Source organism: Odocoileus virginianus, unplaced genomic scaffold (assembly GCF_023699985.2).
Source record: "Odocoileus virginianus isolate 20LAN1187 ecotype Illinois unplaced genomic scaffold, Ovbor_1.2 Unplaced_Contig_8, whole genome shotgun sequence".
Taxonomy (NCBI): Eukaryota; Metazoa; Chordata; class Mammalia; order Artiodactyla; family Cervidae; genus Odocoileus; species Odocoileus virginianus.
The window spans coordinates 320,810-340,197 of NW_027224325.1; the positions used below are offsets into that span (position 1 = coordinate 320,810).

Genomic DNA, 19,388 nt, shown 5'->3' on the forward strand with positions numbered 1-19,388 from the left:
GAATTCTCCAGGTAAGAATACTGGAGTGGGTTGCTATGCCTTCCTCCAGGGGATCTTCCAAACCCAGGGATCAAACCTTACATCTCTTATGTCTCCTGCATTGGCAGGCGGGTACTTTACCACTAGCACCACCTGGGAAGACTTTTCTTGGTGTTAGTGGTTCTCAAACTCAGAAAACAGAGCACCAGGAAATCAAAGTGCACTTTGCCCAACATCATGAAATGCTGAGAAATGAATTTTTTCTAAGATTTTGTTTTTAATTATCTTAAGCTTTATGACGACATAAGTTACAAGTTAGTGCTGATGGCACTGAATTCTGGTATATGCAATCAATTTAAATGTTACACATAAAAAGACATTGAGATTTCTGTTTTGAAGAAATAAGGAAGTGGGCCAACTAACTACTCATTAGAAGCTCTGAGATAAGCTATCAAGTCTGCCCTTTCTGCCTTCTTAACTAGCAAAGATTATTTTTGTTCCAGGGGTGTACTTCTTGGGATCTTAAAAATACCTTTCTCCCAGGTGATGCCTTTGTTCTTGTTGGGATTTGTGTAAGAGAATCCAGGGGCCTCACCTGTCTTCCATCCAGACCATTCCTGTACTTGCTTTGCCTTTCCACCGTGGCGCACTGGGCAGATTTCTGGACAAAAATCTTGCCCTGGGCTTCCCTGGTGGCTCAGAGGTTAAAGCGTCCACCTGCCCTGTAAGTGCAGGAGACATGGGTTCAGTCCCTGGGTTGGGAAGATCCCCTGGAGAAGGAAGTGGCAACCCACTCCAGTATTCTTAAAAAAAAAAAAAAAAAATCTTGCCCTTCTCAACATCACCCGTTTAAATTTCAGTCTTTTGACACGTGCATTAGGAAGGTCCTTGCTGTGAAACTGAACTTTCTGATAAGTCCAAAGACATGCTAAACCAAGGTACATGTGCTTATGTACCCCTGTGTTCAGAGAAGTGAACTTTAAATCACAAAATGTCACCTTTATATCTCCTAGTCTCACCCACTCATGACTGTAAGCATGGTGCATTAACAGAAATGCCCCAAATCTTAACTGCAATTCAGCATTCCTCTGCTGGTCTTTGTGAATTGCTTCCAATCCTGCTGACAACCAAGGCTGTTCTGCCCAAGAGTGGCAGAACTGGCCGTTGCAAACCTTCATGGTACTCTTGGGCTACTCTGCCTCACTGCTGCCAACCTCTTGTACCCAGCTCATGAATTATGCTCTCACCATTGCTCACTCCCAGTGCTCTTTTTTTCTGGATAGCGGGAAGTTCTTTCCTCTTATGGTTACCAGCAACATCAGGGCAGTTTCCTCCACAGCCAGAGCTACTAGGCACTGATTGATAATCTCTCTTTATTTCAGAAATGTGTTTTTCTTACAATGTTCTTGCAAGGCAGTTGGCGTAAAAGATAGCCAAGGTCAGGGAAATGGCGGGATCCTTATACCCACTGCTCAGTTCAGTCCATAGTATGGTTTCTTTTGAGATTTTTCTCTCAGGTACCTTTGTTTCTACCCCCAGTTGTGTTCCCTTCATGAACCTTTGGGTCTACTTTTACATTCATTTCATGTTTACCATGTGCCAGGTACTGTTTTTCTTTTTTTCAAATTTTTTTTTCATTTATTTTTATTAGTTGGGGGCTAATTACTTCACAACATTGCAGTGGGTTTTGTCATACATTAACATGAATCAGCCATGGAGTTACATCTATTTCCCATCTGGATCCCCCCTCCCACCTCCCTCTCCACCCGATTCCTCCAGGTACTGTTTTTCGTTGTTCAGTCACTAAGTTGTGTCCCAACTCTTTGTTACCCTATAAACTGCAGCACGCCAGGATTCCTTGTCCTCTCGGAGTTTGCTCAAACTCATGTCCATTGAGTCAGTGATGTTACCCAATCAACTTATCTTCTGTCACCCATTTTTCCTTCTGCCCTCAATCTTGGAGCTTCAGCATCAGTCCTTCCAGTGAATATTCAGGACTGATTTCCTTTAGGATTGACTGGTTTGATCTCCTTGCAGTCCAAGGGACTCTCAAGAGTTTTCTCCAGCACCACAGTTTGAAAGCATCAATTCTTCAGCACTCAGCCTTCTTTATGATCCAACTCTCATATATATATATATATATATATATATATATACACGCATATACACACTTTTTTTTTAAATGAAGTGACTTAGGTCAATAAAAATGTGATACAGGACTGTATCTCTTCCTAGTAATGTTATGTTATGTCTACACAAACTAAAAAAAACACCCACTACCAGTCATCTCATTAAGAGACACTCCCAATTAACATTTTACATTTCATGTTTAATATTATTTAATGAAGTGGAACACTTTTGATTATGTAGTTTTTAAATGGATGATGCTTGTTAAACCACCTGTTTACCTTTCCACTGGGTAGATTTAAAATTAATGTGAAAACTGAAAAATGTTAGTAATGCAAAATGTCATAAATGGCAGTCTCTGCAACTATTTACACTCTCGATGAAAACTTTTCAGGATCATCTTAAATTGTTTGAGGCGAGAAAGCAGTTTTTCAAAGTTCTTTTCCAAAACACAAAAGTTTAGCAAATTGAAGGCCATCTCTGTATGTGACCGGCTCCTTTAATTCTTTAATCTCCTACTTCTCTTTGCCTCTGTCAAGTCACTCCAGTCACACAGACTCTAACAAGACAAGAATCTGTCTACCTCAGGCCCTTTGTACTTACTGCTTGTTCCTGATTAGAACACTCTTCTGCAAGAGAACCAAAGCTTGATCAACAGAGGACTTCCCCAACCATCTCTAATCTGAATTCTTTTTTCCCCTTCACAGCTTTTATCATTCCCTGCATGTATTTACGTCACTCTTTTCCCAGACTGAAAACTTCTTGAAAGTCAAGGGTCTCCTTTGTTCCCTGCTGCAATCCTAGCATCTTTAAAATACCACCTGTCACATAGTAAGAGGTCACTGTTTTGAACGAATAAATGAAAAATGTTTCGAGGTGGCTTATTGTAAAGGCTTATACCAGCTCAAGAATAACAGTTTCTTGGAAACATTGTCAGAAGAGGAAAGTACTTCATGATCTGAACATTAAAACAGCCATAGTACTTGTTTCCCAAATAAAGACAACCCTTCCAGAAAGCTGCTATTACCTACACTGGTTAAAGCATTTGCGACTCAACTCACGCCAGGACACTAAGTGGGACTCTGAGAACATGATATTGGTTAGAGCGTGACTTCTCAAACTGACGCCCATCAGTCAGTCAAAGCGCTTTCAACATTCATCAGCTCACCCCCACTTCCTGATGCAGGTCTGGGGTGTGGTCCTGGCACATCTCCGCTCTGAAAAAGCCTCTCAGTTGATTGGTTTTCTGATGCGTAGCAACGGCAGAGAAAACAATCACCTTAAGAAGCTAAAAATAGCGGTTAAAGAGTTTTTTTTTTCTTCACTGAGTTTTTTCGGCCTATTTCTGGTACGCCGCCAGTTAAAAACAAAAATCCTCCCTTTACTGCTCCCGAGAGATACAATCATCCAAAGGAACGCGGCCAATTAAAGCACAGAGATCCAGGAGGCCTGGGAGTCTAACCCCGCGCGGAGGGAGGTTTCCGCGGAGATGCGCCCACCCTGGGAACCGCGCCACCCGAGGGTCGCTCGCTCCGCGGGAAGCAGCCCCGGCCTTCCACCCTTTCCCGCTCTTCCCCGTATAGTGGCCGCGTCCGAGCTCTTAACCACCGCGACTAAAGGTAGTTCAGCGTCAACAGTCTATGGCTTTAAGGGCTCCCAGCGAACGGAACTGCAGCGGGGCAAAATCTTACGTGCAGGCCCCAGAGGTCGGGAGGGGCAACCTGGACGGCTGCGCGCCCGCGCCCGGAGTTCCCGCCTCCCTCCGGAGGACGTCCGTGCGTACGTGCGCGCGCCGCGCCCGCCCTCCAGCAACCGCGCGACGCGAGGGTGGGGGTGCTGCGTGCGCGCGCGCTCTCGTTCGTTCGTTCTCTAGCTTGCTCGTTCTCGGCGGCCGCTCTCGCTGCGGCTGCGGCTGGGGCTGGGGGCGGCGGCGGCGGCGGCGGCGGGCGGCGCGGGGCGGTCCGGCGGGTTCAAAGAGGAAAACATGGCGGAAAACAAAGGCGGCGGCGAGGCTGAGAGCGGCGGCGGGGGCAGCGGTAGCGCGCCGGTAACTGCCGGGGCCGCCGGGCCCGCGGCGCAGGAGGCGGAGCCGCCTCTCGCCGCGGTGCTGGTGGAGGAGGAGGAGGAGGAAGGCGGCAGGGCCGGCGGGGAGAGCAGCGCGGCCGGGCCCGACGACGGGGGGGTGGCCGCGGCCTCCTCGGGCTCGGCCCCGGCTTCTTCAGCTCCTGCAGCCTCAGTGGGCCCTGGAGTTCCCGGGGGGGCGGTATCGACGCCAGCCCCAGCTCCGGCCTCGGCTCCTGCTCCGGGTCCCTCGGCGGGGCCGCCTCCTGGACCGCCAGCCTCGCTCCTGGACACCTGCGCCGTGTGTCAGCAGAGCCTGCAGAGCCGGCGTGAGGCGGAGCCCAAGCTGTTGCCCTGTCTTCACTCCTTCTGCCTGCGCTGCCTGCCTGAGCCCGAGCGCCAACTCAACGTGCCCATCCCGGGGGGCAGCAACGGCGACATCCAGCAAGGTGAGAGGGAGGCCCGGCCCGAGGTCTGGGCCGAAGGGGCTTTGCTGTGCCGAGGAGGATCTGGGGTCCTCTGAGAGTACTCGGGCGCGGGGCTGCTCTGACCGGCGTGATCCTGAGGAGTCTCAGAGGTGAAAGACACGGCTCCTGGGACAGTTCTCAGAGAAGCTGAACCTCCAGAGAGACGGGGAGGGTGAAGGGAGGGGTGCCGGCTGCGAGAGGCTGGGGGAGGGGACGCCGGCTGCAGGGGAGGTTCGTGGTGTGCAGATACGGGCCGGGAAGGCGTGGACTCGGGCCGAGCGCAGGTTCGGGAGCTGATGGAACGGATTGTGGGCCAAGAGGGGGTCTGGGAATCCGCCTGTGAGAAGCGTTTTCAAGGGAGGGCCCAGCCCCGAGAGGTGTTGAGGAGGGAGTAGGTAAGAGATAAGGGCAGTGAGGATGAATTGCCTTAGAGGGAGACCTGTTCAAAGCTAGGGGAAAGAAGGACTAGGAAGGTTAAAGGGCATTGGAGAATTTGGGGCTAAGAAAAGGCGTCTGGTAGAAAGTAACTTTAGGATGACATTGAGAAGAAGGAACTCTGCAAACAAAATCGCTGTGAGGGGCCTGCATGGCTAGGGAAAAAAACCTTAGGTTTAGGGGTAAAGGAGAACTGAACTTTGAAGGGAATTGGGTGTTAGGGAGAGTTGGGATGAATTTCAGTTCTTGGACATTAATGGACCCTTAGTGTTTCGGATACCGTGCTGCGATTGGATAAAATGCTCAGTGAGGAGTCGGTTCACTGCCCAACATAGGGGAAACAGACGTATAAGATACAGCAGTAGAGGTGGATGCAGTGTTTGTGGCACAGTCAAGACAAGGTCAGGAAAACTTCACTGAAAAGCAATCCTTGCGTACGTTTCTTGAAGGGAGAGTAGGTTGTAGAGTAGAGTAGCTTGTAGTTGTAGAGTTTTCAGAACACAGGACATCTTATACATTCCTAGGACGGATCAGGTCATCACTGGAAATTAAGTTGGTTTGATGGGCTGAGTAGGTAAGAAGTTACAATCCCTTACCTGAAGCTCTTGGTACCAGGTGTGTTTTAGAGGTCAGAATACTTTGAAAATTTTTCTTTTTCCTGCTGAGGTCTTCAATACTCCAGCGGGGTCTGGGTTAACAATTCATTAAGTGTTAATGTTTCCATGGTAAGGCATATGAATATTACTAATGGGATAGAGAAATAACCCCCCACAGTTCAGGGTGGGTTTTGTTGCAGACTCATGAAAAAACTTTAAAATTTCAAAGCTTTTGAAGTTTGGGGCTGAAGGTAAGGGATTGTCGACCTGTACTAAAGGGTTTGGATTCATCCTGTGGAATGTATTCTGGTACATTGTAGATAGACTAAAGGGAGTCTATCTACACAGAACTTTTTTTTTTTTTTTTTTTTTAATATTTCTTTATCCTGCAAGGGTTTTCCTTGCAGCATGCAGGGTCTTTTAGTTGTGGCATGTGGGATCTAGTTCCCTGACCAGGGATTGAACCTGGGCCCCCTGCATTGGGAGTGCAGAGTCTTAGCCACTGGACCACCAGGGAAGTCACCTCACAGACTTTTGTATTAGGATAAAAGGATAACATTTGTGATCTACCAGGATTGCTTGAGGGCACATTGAAAGGTAAGGGAAGAAAAAACCTGTGGCAGGACTAGTTAGGAGAATTCTGGCAGTAATCTAGGAGAGAAATTAGCTGGTAAAGGACTGTTGTCAGGTGTTGAAGAAGGAAGTGTTTTGTCATGGGGGAAAGGTACGGACTTCTGGAGAAAACGTTTTTCTTAGATGCCTACTTGGTCACTTCTTGCCTAGTTGGACAGATTAATTTTACAAGGACAAAAACTATCTACTTCATAAAGTTATTGATAGAATGAAGTGACTTAACAAAGTGACTAGTACATGGTGCTAGTACATGTAACAAAGTGACTAGTACATGGTAGTTACTAGTGAAATGGCAGCTAGTTTATCATTGATGGTAACTAGTTGTAAGTAGCACTGAGAATGGAGATGAGGGGCCAGTTGAGATTGGTGTGAGAGAGACACAGGTGTCTAGGCCAAGTTCCAGGTTTCTTGTTTGGTGGGTGGCAGTGCTATTAATGCAAAATCAGATAATTCAGGCACAGAAACAGGTGTGTGTGTGTGTGTGTGTCGTGTGTGTGTGTCGTGTGTTTTGGAGGGACGATATGATGATTTCAGTTTTGGATTTGAAGTATTATTGAGACTTGCAGGTAAGAGTGATAAAAGTGAGGGTTTAATTGATGGAGAAGATACTAAATGATAATGGGTATAGGGAGGGTGGATAATGGGTGTATAACTAACTGCTGAGGGCCTCATGAGTATAGTTAAGACTTGTGAGATTCAGTGTTCTTGTGGGAACCTGGATTAGGTGAGAGATTTAGAGGCGATACAAGATGAAAATTGTGTTTGATTGATGTGGCTGAGGGACTGAGGTTATGAAATTTGTTCTGTCTTATTTATGCAAGACAGAATAATTGTGCGTAAATGTCCTCTTTACTTCGTCATCGTTTGTTTTTGAACTAGGAGAAATAAGCAGATGAGACTAAATACTGTCAGTCTTAAGGTAGTGTTGCTTTCTAACCAGTGTCTAGAACAAATTAAGTCTGGAAGCCACCATATTTTTAGGCAGCAGAGTCTAGAGAATGACTTAGTATTACCTCCTGTGTGTATCTTTTGCTTTGCTTTTAAAAAAAAAAAAAATCAAACTTGCTGTCTGGAAGGAACACTGGATTGAAGTTAGGGAACATAGTTCTGCCCTTTGTTTTCTGGTTCCCTAAGGTTCATCATGTTTCTGTCCTTTTGTTTCTTTACCTCTAAAATGTAGCTTACAGTTCTTCACTTATATCTCATTAAATCAAATTAAGTAATGAAAGTGAAAATACTTTCTTAAACTATGCAATGCTTTGCAATTGTAAGGTATTATTGAACAGCCTGTGATCCTATCTCTGGTCTGGATAGGCATGGTTGGTAGTTTGCTTTACTGTCTTAAGTGGTTCCGAAGCAATGACATTACCCTCCCTTCTAATGGCCTTGTTTTCCTCTTTTTCTAACACACCAAAGTTATTCAAACCCTTTAGCTGTTCCTTTTAGATCCATCATTCTCCAAGTGTGGTTTCTGGACTAGCAACATCAACATTGTCTGCACTCTTGTTAGGAATGGGCCCCACTCAAGACCATCTAACCAGAAATCATTTTCAGTAAGTCCACCAGGTGATTTTGATGCACACTAAATTTGAGAACCATTGTTCTTAAGTGAAGGACTACTACAAATGTTGCTCCAAATGTTGCCTCTGCAGAAAGACCTTCTTACTTTTATTTTTTTTAAGGCTTTATTTTTAAAGAGCACTTTTAGGTTTACAGCAATATTAAGAAAGATACAGAAAGATAAGGAAATTTCCCATATAACTCTTCCCCCCCCAGACCTAAATAGTATCTCCCATTATCAACATCCCTCACCAGAGTGGTACATTTTTGAGAGTTTATGGCCCTACATCATAATCACCCAGAGTCCATAGTTTATGTCAGGGTTCCACGCTTGTACATTCTGAGGGTTTGAGCAAATGTAGTATAATAACATGGATTTGTCATAATATCATGCAACATATTTTCACTGCCCTGAAAACTCTGTGTCTGGTTGCTCCTTAAAGTACTGTTAGTTGGCTATCCCATATCTGATGGGGGTTTTGAAACCAATCCCTTGAGATTACTAAGGGACAACTGTAGTCTTCCAGGTCGCTCTTTGACATATTACCTGTATTTCTTCATTGCACAGATAAAATCCAAAATGTTTTCTTGTTTTTGTTTACTTGTTTGTTCCTTGTTTCCCACTGGAATGTTGTAGAGTGAATGTTCAATAAGTTGATTTTGGATGAATAAGAATCATATGGAGAGCTTTTTAAAATACCATTTTGGGAGTTTAAGAGATTGTTTAATTGGGGATGACACTGGGAATTTGAATTTTTAATAAGTATATTGTTAATTCTGATTCTGGAACCTTTCACGCTTTGAGAGGCAATGACTTAAATATTTTGAGGAGAAAAACTGATTTATGTGCTTTTGGAGTATTTGGAAACTCAAAATAGATAAGTTAGTTAATATTTGTTGAATCTCAGTAGTGAGCTTTTAAAAGTGCTTTTGTGTTTATTTTTTTAGGTTTGTTTCAGGTTGAGCCAGAATAGGTATCAGTGGTGGGTATGTGCAAATCTAATAATATATCAATAAAAGTACAAATATGCATTGATGCATCTGAATAGCCTCTCAGATGAACTCTTGAAGGAGTTGAGACTTTTGTAGTAGGGCATAGACAGCATGGTGATGTGGATGAAGATCTGATTTGGGAGTAACTTGCATTCGGTTCTGCTATTAATTTACTGTGTAGCTTTGGGTGGGTCAGCTAGACAGCCTCTCCAGGTCTGCAATATGAATTAGTTGAGTTCTTATCCAGTAAAATTCTGATTCTGTTATTGTTTCTAATGCTAACATTTCACGTCTACATAAGTTTAATATACTTAACTTTTGTGGGGAATAATGGAAGAATCAGCATGGGAAAATGATTCTGTTTACGAATCTCCAACTTTTTGTGAAAAGTCTGAGATGGCAACATCCACATTGTAAGTGAGAGAGAATACCTCTGGATATAGTGTGAAAAGCTCTTCCTCAAAATGGTTTTATCACTGAGCATGGGCTTCCCAGGTGGTTCTAGCGGTAAAGAACCCTCCTGCCAATGCAGGAGACATAAGAGACGTGGTTTGATCCCTGGGTCGGGAAGATCCCCTGGAGGAGGAAATGGCAACCCACTCCAGTATTCTTGCCTGGAGAATTCCATGGACACAGGAGCCTGGCAGGCTATAGTCCATAGGGTCGCAGAGTCAGACACTACTGGAGTGACTTAGCACAGCACATGGTGAACCACTAGGGGAATCTTCGGTTAGAGCTCTTGGAAGTTTTTTCCCCAGCAGTATGTGTAATAAATGGCAGTTGGCTAGTTCTGGGTGTGACTTATCTGGGAATTTTTTTTAGGCCCTACTTGAGTTTTTGAATGATTATATAGTCATCAGCAATCAGTCATTAAAGATGTATCAAACAAAAGCATTTTAACGACTTCTAGCATTGTGGTTGGTTAAATGTACATAATTCAGTAGTCAGAATGTCTGCATTTATTTTTGAGCTCTATTATTTACTACTTGAATGACTATGGGTTTGTTACTTAGCATCCGTAAATTGAGAAGAATAATAATACCTGTTTCATAGTGTTATTGTGAGGATTAAATGGGTTAATACACTGTAAATTGCTTCATATAGTACCCGGCACCTGGTGAGCCCCCAATAAATTGTACTGCTCTTATTTCTGTTGCCTTCCAGTTGTCGCCCATTGCCTTTGTGATGAACTTCTGTCTCACGATAAGCAGAAAGAAGAGGCAGGAAGGCAAATTGTTGGTGTTTTTCTGACATCTGATGAAATAGAGCACACCTGACAGTTATTTGCATTCCAAATCTCTCCAGCTGCCTAAAACTTAGGTAGATTCATATTCTAAATCCCAAGTCTTTACGGTGTCTAATATCTCTACACCAAAAGTTTTAGTTAGGAAAATCTGATTGCTTTTCATTTCCTTATGTATACTCCTCTTAACAGACTCTAAGTGAGAATAGTAACTTAAAGTTGTTTCTCGAAGTTGGTCTTTGGAACTGAGGTGGGGGCTGACGGTGGGGAGAGGATTGTCTCTGATACATTTTCAGGTGTTGGCAAAGTTGAAACTGTTTTCATTGCAACACTGATTCATTATTTGCCTTATTCACTGTTCTGATGTTTGTATTAATAATAGGAAATCAATGAGGGATAAAATTGCTTGGCACCTTAGCAGGAATTAAGATAGTACCTCCAGACCCCTCTTAAAAGTTATTCTATCTCTACCATCACATACTTAGAGTAAAACTACCGCCACCAACAAAATCACGTTAGTTTTACTTTTATGTTCTTGAAGCAATAGAAATTAACTTTTAAAATCTTGATCCTTAATATTGTGTGTGATAAAATGTGATAATGCAAAGTGCTTCTGCAGACTGAAGTGTGGTAAGACAAGTACTGGTGCAGTTGTTTGAATTCCAAGCTGGATTAGCTGCTTTTTTTCTTGGAAAATAATTTTTACTTTAAAGAGTGATTAACAAACTATGGTGTGGATATTTGGCAGCCATTTTCTTAAAAATGAATGAACTGAACTCTGTCACTTTAAGGAAAGCAACACGTCGTTTTATGTTGCCAGTGATAAAAATTGAGCTTTTAAATGAAAATTAGGATTTTGGGAAACTTGTATCTTATCAATATTTAAAGGCTTTTCTGATAAGGCTGGTAGTGATACTAACATTTTTGTTTTTTTGGTACTGTACGATGAAATGTCAACATTTGGAAGATCTACATAGTGAGCCAATATTTTCCAAATGACCAGTGCATGATATTACAAAATCATGCAGAGAAAAAAGATTCAAAGTGCAAAATAGACCAATAGATTTTAATGTAAGGGAGCAGTAAAAGTTCATCACTGTGGTAAATTTCACATTGCAACTGATGTTTAAGAAATAAATAAAAACTCTGCAATTTTCAAATATATTAAAGAAGAGTATCCACACATTGTCTGAAAAGACTATTAAAATACTCTTCCCTTTTCTTAAAATGGTTGTATGAAGCCAGGTTTTCCTTTTATTCTTCAAACAAAACAACCTCTCAGAACAGGTTAAATACAAAAACTATATTCAGACATCTATTAAACTGGATATTCAAGAGATTTAAAAAAATATGAATCAGTGTCACTCTTTACTAAAACTTTTTGTTTTGTTTTGGAAATTATTTCTGATAAATATTTTACTTCAGCATTCTGTATGTTTATTTTTAAATGAATTAATATTCATTTTAATGAAACATTATTAATAACAATTAGTTACTGTTAGCTATACCCCAATACAAAATGTTTTTGGTGTTAAAAAATTTTAGCTGGAAATAGAACTGCCATATGACCCAGTGTATGCCACTGCTGGGCATACACACTGAGGAAACCAGAATTGAAGGAGACACGTAAAAAAAAAGAGAGACATGTGTACCCCAGTGTTCATCGCAGCACTGTTTGCAATAGCCAGGACGTGGAAGCAAGCTAGATGTCCATCGGCAGATGAATGGATAAGAAAGTTGTAGTACATATACACAATGCAGTATTAATCAGCTATTAAGAAGAATGGATTTGAGTCAGTTCTAATGAGGTAGATGAAACTAGAGCCTATTATACAAAGTGAAGTAAGTCAGAAAGAAAAACAATACAGTATATTAATGCATATGTATGGAATTTATGCATATTTATGCATATGTATGTTAACGACTGCCCTATATTCAAGACAACAGAAGAGACATAAAGAACAGACTTTTGGACTCTGTGGGAGAAGGCGAGGGTGGGATGATTTGAGAGAAAAGCATTGAAACATGTATATTACCAGATGTGTAATAGAGGACCAGTTCGAGTTTGATGTATGAAACAGGGCACTCAAAGCCAGTGTACTGGGATAACTCAGAGGGATGGGATGGGGAGGGAGGTGAGAGGGAGGTTTGAGACTGGGGGTAGGGGGGGAACCTGTGCAACTGTGGCTGGTTCATGTCAATGTATGACAGAAACCACCAAAATATTGTAAAGTAGTTAGCCACCAATTTAAATTAAAAAATAAAAATTAAAAAAATTATATTGAGATATTTAAAAATCCCCAGTTTTTCTTTCTAATACAGTACATATTGATGGATAAAACCCATCTAAACAAAAACTTTTTAGTTTCTCAATGACTGCGTGTAAGAGGGATTCTGAGAACAAAAAGTTTGAGACTTGCTTCTTTAAAGGGGCATAACGAATTGATAATATAGAGTCATTAGAAAGAGTGTCAGACCATGGAATAGCGGAAGACGGCAGATTCATACATGTATAGTCCTTAATTTTGGGGTACCCATCACAGTTCAAAAAGAGCTTGTCCCCAAAAGAATGTAAAGAGGAAAACAGTACTTAGTAACTTACTCATAGAGTTGGACCTTTTGTAAATAGCTTGCTGTGGATTTATTAATTTTGTTTTTTCCTATTTATGACTGGTCGACTTGAGTTCTATCATCTTATTTTTCAGAGGACAAGTTCTGAGGTTGTGCTCATGGTGTTGGATACATTAATTTTGTCTCCTCTGGGGTCACAGATTATATCACCTTCTTCCCTTGCCAGCTTCTAGAATGGACATCAGTCCCAAGGGGGAGTGAGATAAAACAAGGATAAAGGAACATAAATGCACCATTTTTAGAAAAATATTTAAAATCTATATTTTAATGATGTGTAAATAGCATGAATTATGTGGTACTAGGAAAAAATACTTTTTGAATGCTTGTTACATGCAGTTTTTTATTGCTCCTGTGAATAACATGTCCATATGTCTTCTATTTCTCTTTAGTTTGCTAACATTTTAGAAAAATTTTTGATTTGTAAGAATTCTTGATAAGTTCTGTATTCTGATACTTTGTTGGTTATGTAAATTGAAGATTTATGGCTTGGTGTGATAGCCAACCTCTAAGATGGCTCCAGTGTTCTCTTTAGTATTTATACCCTTTAGTCTTTGCTCACAGTTCTTGTTTGGGTGACCAACAGAATATAGCAGAATTAACAGTGACTTCTGAGGCTTCATTAAAGGTACACAGCTTTTTCCTTATCCTTTGGATTCTTTGTTCTCAGTGAAAACAAGCTGTCACTCTGCTGCTGCTGCTAAGTCGCTCAGTCGTGTCCAACTCTTCGCGACCCCATGGACTGCAGCCTACCAGGCTCCTCTGTCCATAGGATTTTCCAGGCAAGAGTACTGGAGTAGGTTGCCATTGCCTTCTCCGGCTGTCACTCTAACAGTTCTGAAAAGAACTGGGGTCTGCTAGCATCCAGGACCAACTTGCCAGCCATGTAAACGAGCCACTTTGGAGGTGGATCTTTCAACATGATCAGGCTTTTAGATAACTGCAGTCCTGGCTGACATCTAACTGCAGCCTCTTTAGAGCTTAGAGAGACCACTTGCCATATCACTCCCAGATTCCTGATTCAAAGAAACTGAAAGATAATGAAATTGTTTTACTCCACTAAGTTGTGGGATAGTTTGTTACACAACAATAAACTAATATACTAGATTTTTTCTTTTTAGAAAGCTGTGGAGAAGGAAATGACAACCCACTCCAGTATTCTTGCCTGGAGAATTCCATGGACAGAAAAGCCTGGTGAGCTACAGTCCACGGGGTCACAAAGAGTCAAATTCGACTGAGCGACTAACACTTAGAAAGCTGTTTTTTGATAGATGAGAGGTTTTTTAAAAATCAATTTCCCCCCTTTTTTCTACCTTTAGTGCTTTTCATAAAGCTACAGTAAACCTTGCTATACATTAATTTCATCCCCCTCCATATATACCTTGTTCATCTTAAAGATTATCTTGACTGATCTAGACTTTCAGCTCTTATATTAGAATCATCTTGTGAAAGTTCATTTTAAAAACTTGTCTGTATTTATGTTGGAATTGCTTTGAATATATAGATTAATTTGGGAGAAAAATGCTATCTTTACAGTGTGGTGTCTGCCTGTTCAGAAATATTCTATGGTTTTCTATTTGCTTAAATGTTTTGTTTTTGAATATTAGTGGTTTTTACCCCTAGAAAAGTCTTTCACATCCTTTATGAGTTGTTCTTATATACCTACTTTGTTTTTACTGTAAATCTTTCCCTTGAATTATATTTGTGTTTGCTTTGTTTTTCTTGTTTTTCATTTTACTTTTTAAATATCTGAAGTGTATTGATTCATGTTTATATTGAAATAATTCCATCTCATAATTCCATTATCTGAAGTGCCTGAAGTCCTGTTTTACTATTACTTGCTTCTGCCTGTTTGTGATTATGGTAGATGGTGTCTTCCAGTGTTTCATAGTTTTGGATTTTGAGCATATGTATACTCAAATTGTGAATTTAATTGTGAACCCTACCAGACCTGATTTTTGGGAGCAAGTCTCCAAACAGTAGGAAAGAGACTTTGCTTCTATCGGGTGCCACCATTGAAAAGTCACTGAAGTAAATTTTTAGTTTGGTGTTTCTTAGAACCTGCAAATGTTGATTTAGAGTTTCTATAGGCTGACTTGTATTTGGAACTTCTCAGAGGAAAACTTACTCCTTCACTCTGAAATCAGAGAGTGGCAGTTTTTCCCTATGCTATTGGTCTGATTGAAAGTTTTACTATCTTGATTGTTTGCTTCAGTACTCTTCTGAGGATGTAATGCTTCAAGCCTCCCTTATGAAGAGAGTCTTGGTTCTAATTACATAGGCTTCCCTATTCTTTCTTTACTCCCTTCTTTGCACATCCCAAGAAAGAATAAGAATAAAATTTCTGAGCCTTTGCATTTTTGAAGTTCTCTGTATTTTATTCTTCTATTTCAACGACAGCTTTGATACAGAATTCTAGGGTAAAATCTTTTTCTCAGGACTTTAAGCTGTCTCTCCCAGAGTTTTCAACTGGACAGTGTTGCTGGTGCTAGTCTGATTTTGCTCCTCTGTATGACCCCAGTTAGATTTCTTGTTTTCTTTATTTCCTCTCGGCACCTTTCAGGATCTGTCCATCCTTTCCTGAAATACAGTGATGTGTCTCTTTCCCTCCGTTGTTTCAAAGCTCCCGGTGCCCGGTTCTGTGCTGCCCCTTTCTCGTGAGCAGAGGCTGAAGCTTGGGGAAGGTTTTGCAAGGACCCTCCTCATGCGCCTCTCCTTAAAGAGCCTCCCCTCACTCTTTTTGGAGTTGTTACTGTTTGAATGTTTGCATTACTGGCTTCATGCTATCTCCTACCTTTTCTCTCATGCTTTCCTTCTCCTTTTTTTGGCCACGCTCCATAGGTTGTGAAATCTTAGTTTTCCAACCAGAAATTGAACCCAGGCTCTCCACAGTGAAAGCATTGAGTTTTAATCACTGGTTACTCAGTTGACGTTTTGAAAGCTCTACTTGACTTTATTTTTAATCTTGTTTTTTCCTTTTTATATTGATCTCTTTTTGTATCAGAGGGCCTTCCTCATACAGTGGATAATCCTTGGTTCTCTTCCTACTGGGTTGGCCAAAAATTCCTTTAGTTTTTTAAAGTAAAAATTTAAGACACATTTTTCATTTTTACCAAGAACTTCATTGAACAGCATATTCCCTGTTTTGTTCCACTACCTTCTGCCATTTTTCAGGCAACTTCATAATTCCATCTTCCCAAAACTTTTTATCTTTTTGAGCAAAGAACTGTTCCAGGTGCCTTTTACAGTCTTCCAGGGAATTGAAATTTTTTCCATTAAGAGAATTTTGTAAAGACCAAAATAAATGGAAATCTGAAGGTGCAATGTCTGGTGAATACAGCAGATGAATCAGAACTTCCCAGTCAAGCTGTAACAGTTTTTGCCTGGTCATCAGAGAAGCATGTGCTCTTGCATTATTCTGATGAAAGAGTATGTGTTTTCTGTTAACTAATTCTGGATGGACGGTTTTTGTTGTGTGCTGCCTTCAGTTGCTCTATATAGGAGCAGTACAGGTTGGAACTAATTGTTTGGTTTTTCAGAAGGAGCTCATCATAGAGAACTCTTTTCCAATCCCACCATATACACATCATTATCCTCCTTGGATGAAGAGCAGCTTTGGTGTGGTTGGTGGTAGCTCACTTCATTTGTCCCACAGTCTCTTCCATTGCATGTTATTGTACAGTATCCACTTTTCATCGCCTATCACAATTGGTTTTGTTTTTATTTATTTATTTTTTCACAATTGGTTTTAAAATGGGACATTTTTGTTACCTTTAAGCAGACAATTGCATGTGGAAATACGATCAAGAAGGTTTTTTTTCACTTAACTTACGTGGAATCCTAGCATCAAAACAATTTAACATAACGAAGCTGGTGCAGATGATTTTTCAGTGCTTGATTTGGCTATTTTGAGTATGTTGGTGAGCTCCTGTGTAGTATAATGTTGATTGCTCTCAGTTAATGTCTTGATTTAATCTCTATCAACTTCAACTGCTTTACCTGACCGTGGAGCATGGTCCAGCAAGAAATCTACAGCACAAAACTTTATAAACTACTTTTGACACACTCGATCGATCTCATAGTACCTTCTCCATACACTGCACAAATCTTTTTTTGCATTTCAGTTGTGTTTTTACTTTTCTTGAAATAATAAAGCATAATATGCTGAAAATGTTGCTTTTTCCTTCTATTTTCAATATTAAAACAGCTACACAATTCACCATTTTAATCAGCTTTTTTTAATGCACACTGATAAGACAGCTGTCACAGCACAATCCGACAAAATTATTTTGAATGAAGTTAAAGACAACTAAGCATGCTCCTGGAACCATCTTACAGGAGAAAAACCAAACGAACTTTTTGGACTACTCAGTATTTGAGTGAGGCAATAAAATTCTGATCAGAAGTTCAGTGCTTATTGTTCAGTCCTACTGTAGATAAGGGTTGACAAAATACTTCCCATGGACCACATCTAGCCTGCTGGCTGGTATTTAACGACTTGTGATTTTTACATTTTTAAATCATTGAACAAAAATCAAAAGAATATTTTGTGGCGTGAAAATTTTATGTTTTCGTAAGTTAAACTTTTGGAGCACAGTTATGCCCGTTTGTTATGTATATGACTGCTTTCATGCTACAGTGGCAAAATGAGTAGTTGTGACAGATTGTATGTGGTATTGATTACTTTGTACTGCATTTTGGTGTACTACAAATTGCAGTGATGCAGTTATAACTTGATAGGCACATGTATAACTGTAGCATGATATTTGCAAAAATTTCAGTTATCCATGCATACCTATCTTTTCAAACAAGAAAAGAGAAGAGTGGATTTTAAATGTCACACTTTTAAGGGACAGTGGAATGTGGGTTATTTTGTTTTGAATTAGATGGCAAGGTATTTATTATGCATTTTTACTATAGCTCTGTTAAAGAGTACAACATATGTGGATAATACCAGACTCTAGTACTGGACATGATATTCCCAATTCACAGGAAAGCAATGGGCAGAGAAATTAGAAACTTTAGAATGAAATATTTCATCATGGCAGAATTTCTTAAAAATAAAATAATGAAACCGAAATTTTTTTAACTTTCAAATATGGTTCAGAAATAGACATTAGTCATGGCTAAAATTTACAGCTTTCACTTTTAATGTTGGTTTTGGGGGGTCACGGTCTCCCTTCTCATGTGTATGAGGTGACTGATTTTGGCTCTTAATGCTTTTGACTGTAATCCAGGCTGTCTTAATATTGATCCAGTTTTCTCTTGCTGTTTTCTAGCCCCTGTTTTGTCATATGATTTGAAGGTAGGGTATCTGAATTAGTAACAGCAGGATAGAATTAGATACAGGTAGGTTTATTTGAATCTGACTAAACTTCATGTACCTTATCTGTAAAATAAAATCAGCTTCAGGTTAAATTTTTTCATGTTGTTTGCATATAAGAAATCTCTCAAGTAATATTCTCAGTTTTGTTTTTTTTTTTTTTTTTTAAATAAAGAAACAAACCCACTGAGGCAGAAAGGTAAAATTTTACCTAACTGTGGCTCTCCCATATGGACCAGCCTCTGATAGGTGCCTTTAGAGGCCAGGCAGGTCACAAGTGTAAGACTTGCAGAGGATCAAAGCTTGCCTTGCCTAGAAGCAGTAAAATTTAGACTTAAAAAATATTCCAAAAAAAAAAAAAAACCCTCCTTCCTGACCAGATAATACCTGATTATCAGTTTTCTACCTTTGCCCTTATTCAAAATCTGATTAGTCACTTTTATTTGAGTTGGACATATTAATAATTTATAATTAGTTTGATATCATAGTTTTAAAAGCTTAACCACTTATGTAGACTTTTTCTTTTAGTGTCTCAGTAAGTGATATTGTAATGTTTTAATAAGAATTAAGCATTATTAGAATGATTAGTATTATTTTTACTATTTAGTTAGATAAGAAAATGGGAGAAAAATGTCAAAGTATGAATTGTCTAGTCAAATTGGTAAATTGATTGAAATGCAAGTTCAGTTGATTAGCAAGTTCACAGAAGTCTAACTGGTGATATAGATGCCTTCAGAACTTCACTAATTCTGTACCAAGCCATGTTGTAATATACATCTGAAATTTACCTACCTGTTCTTCCTACTTCTGAAAACACTGAAGATTTTACGTGTTAAAAAGGGAGTTAGATGTACGGTTCTCAGCTGATGTGTCATAGCAGCATATTACACTAGAGCATTTCACAGGTCTGCTGCCAAATTCTGAACAGCATGAAATTAAATTTTTATTACAGTGGCACATTTGATGTCTGTTCGATCTACTGTTGAGTCCAATGGGTCATTTAATGTGGCATGATGAAACTTGGGGAAAAAGGCAATATCATGTTGAAAAGTTGTTTGAAAACTTTGTCTTTTCAGTAGAGAGCATTGTCAAGGTAGTAGTCAGTTTTGCTTATAGAGTAGTCTTGAGATGGGGACTAAAATAATTGGTTTATTTTTAATGATATGTAGTTTTTAAGTAAATGTTCTATTGAAATATAGAGGTGTAAAAATCTAAAGCATATAGTTCAGTCAGTATGCATAAAGTAAACACACTTGTAAATTCGACAACCAGAATAAGAAAGTACATTATTACTCTACAGGCCTGTACTGTTTGAGTCTCCTTCCAGTTATTATATACTACCC

The 19,388-nt window shown here is 40.1% G+C and overlaps 1 protein-coding gene and 1 non-coding gene across 3 annotated transcripts in view; one reads left to right on the forward strand and one right to left on the reverse strand.

Moving 5' to 3' along the window:
- The first annotated feature begins 4,035 nt into the window (after positions 1–4,035).
- Positions 4,036–19,388, forward strand: part of TRIM33 (tripartite motif containing 33) — a 141,887-nt gene continuing 126,534 nt past the window's right edge. For both annotated transcript variants that reach the window (XM_020908277.2, XM_020908288.2), the window contains exon 1: positions 4,036–4,616. In XM_020908277.2, coding sequence (XP_020763936.1) covers positions 4,091–4,616 — 526 coding nt within the window. In that variant the 5' untranslated portion in view covers positions 4,036–4,090. The remainder of the gene's footprint in view (positions 4,617–19,388) is intronic.
- Positions 6,110–6,182, reverse strand: TRNAG-CCC (transfer RNA glycine (anticodon CCC)). Its single transcript has one exon. It is a non-coding gene; the product is annotated as a tRNA-Gly (tRNA).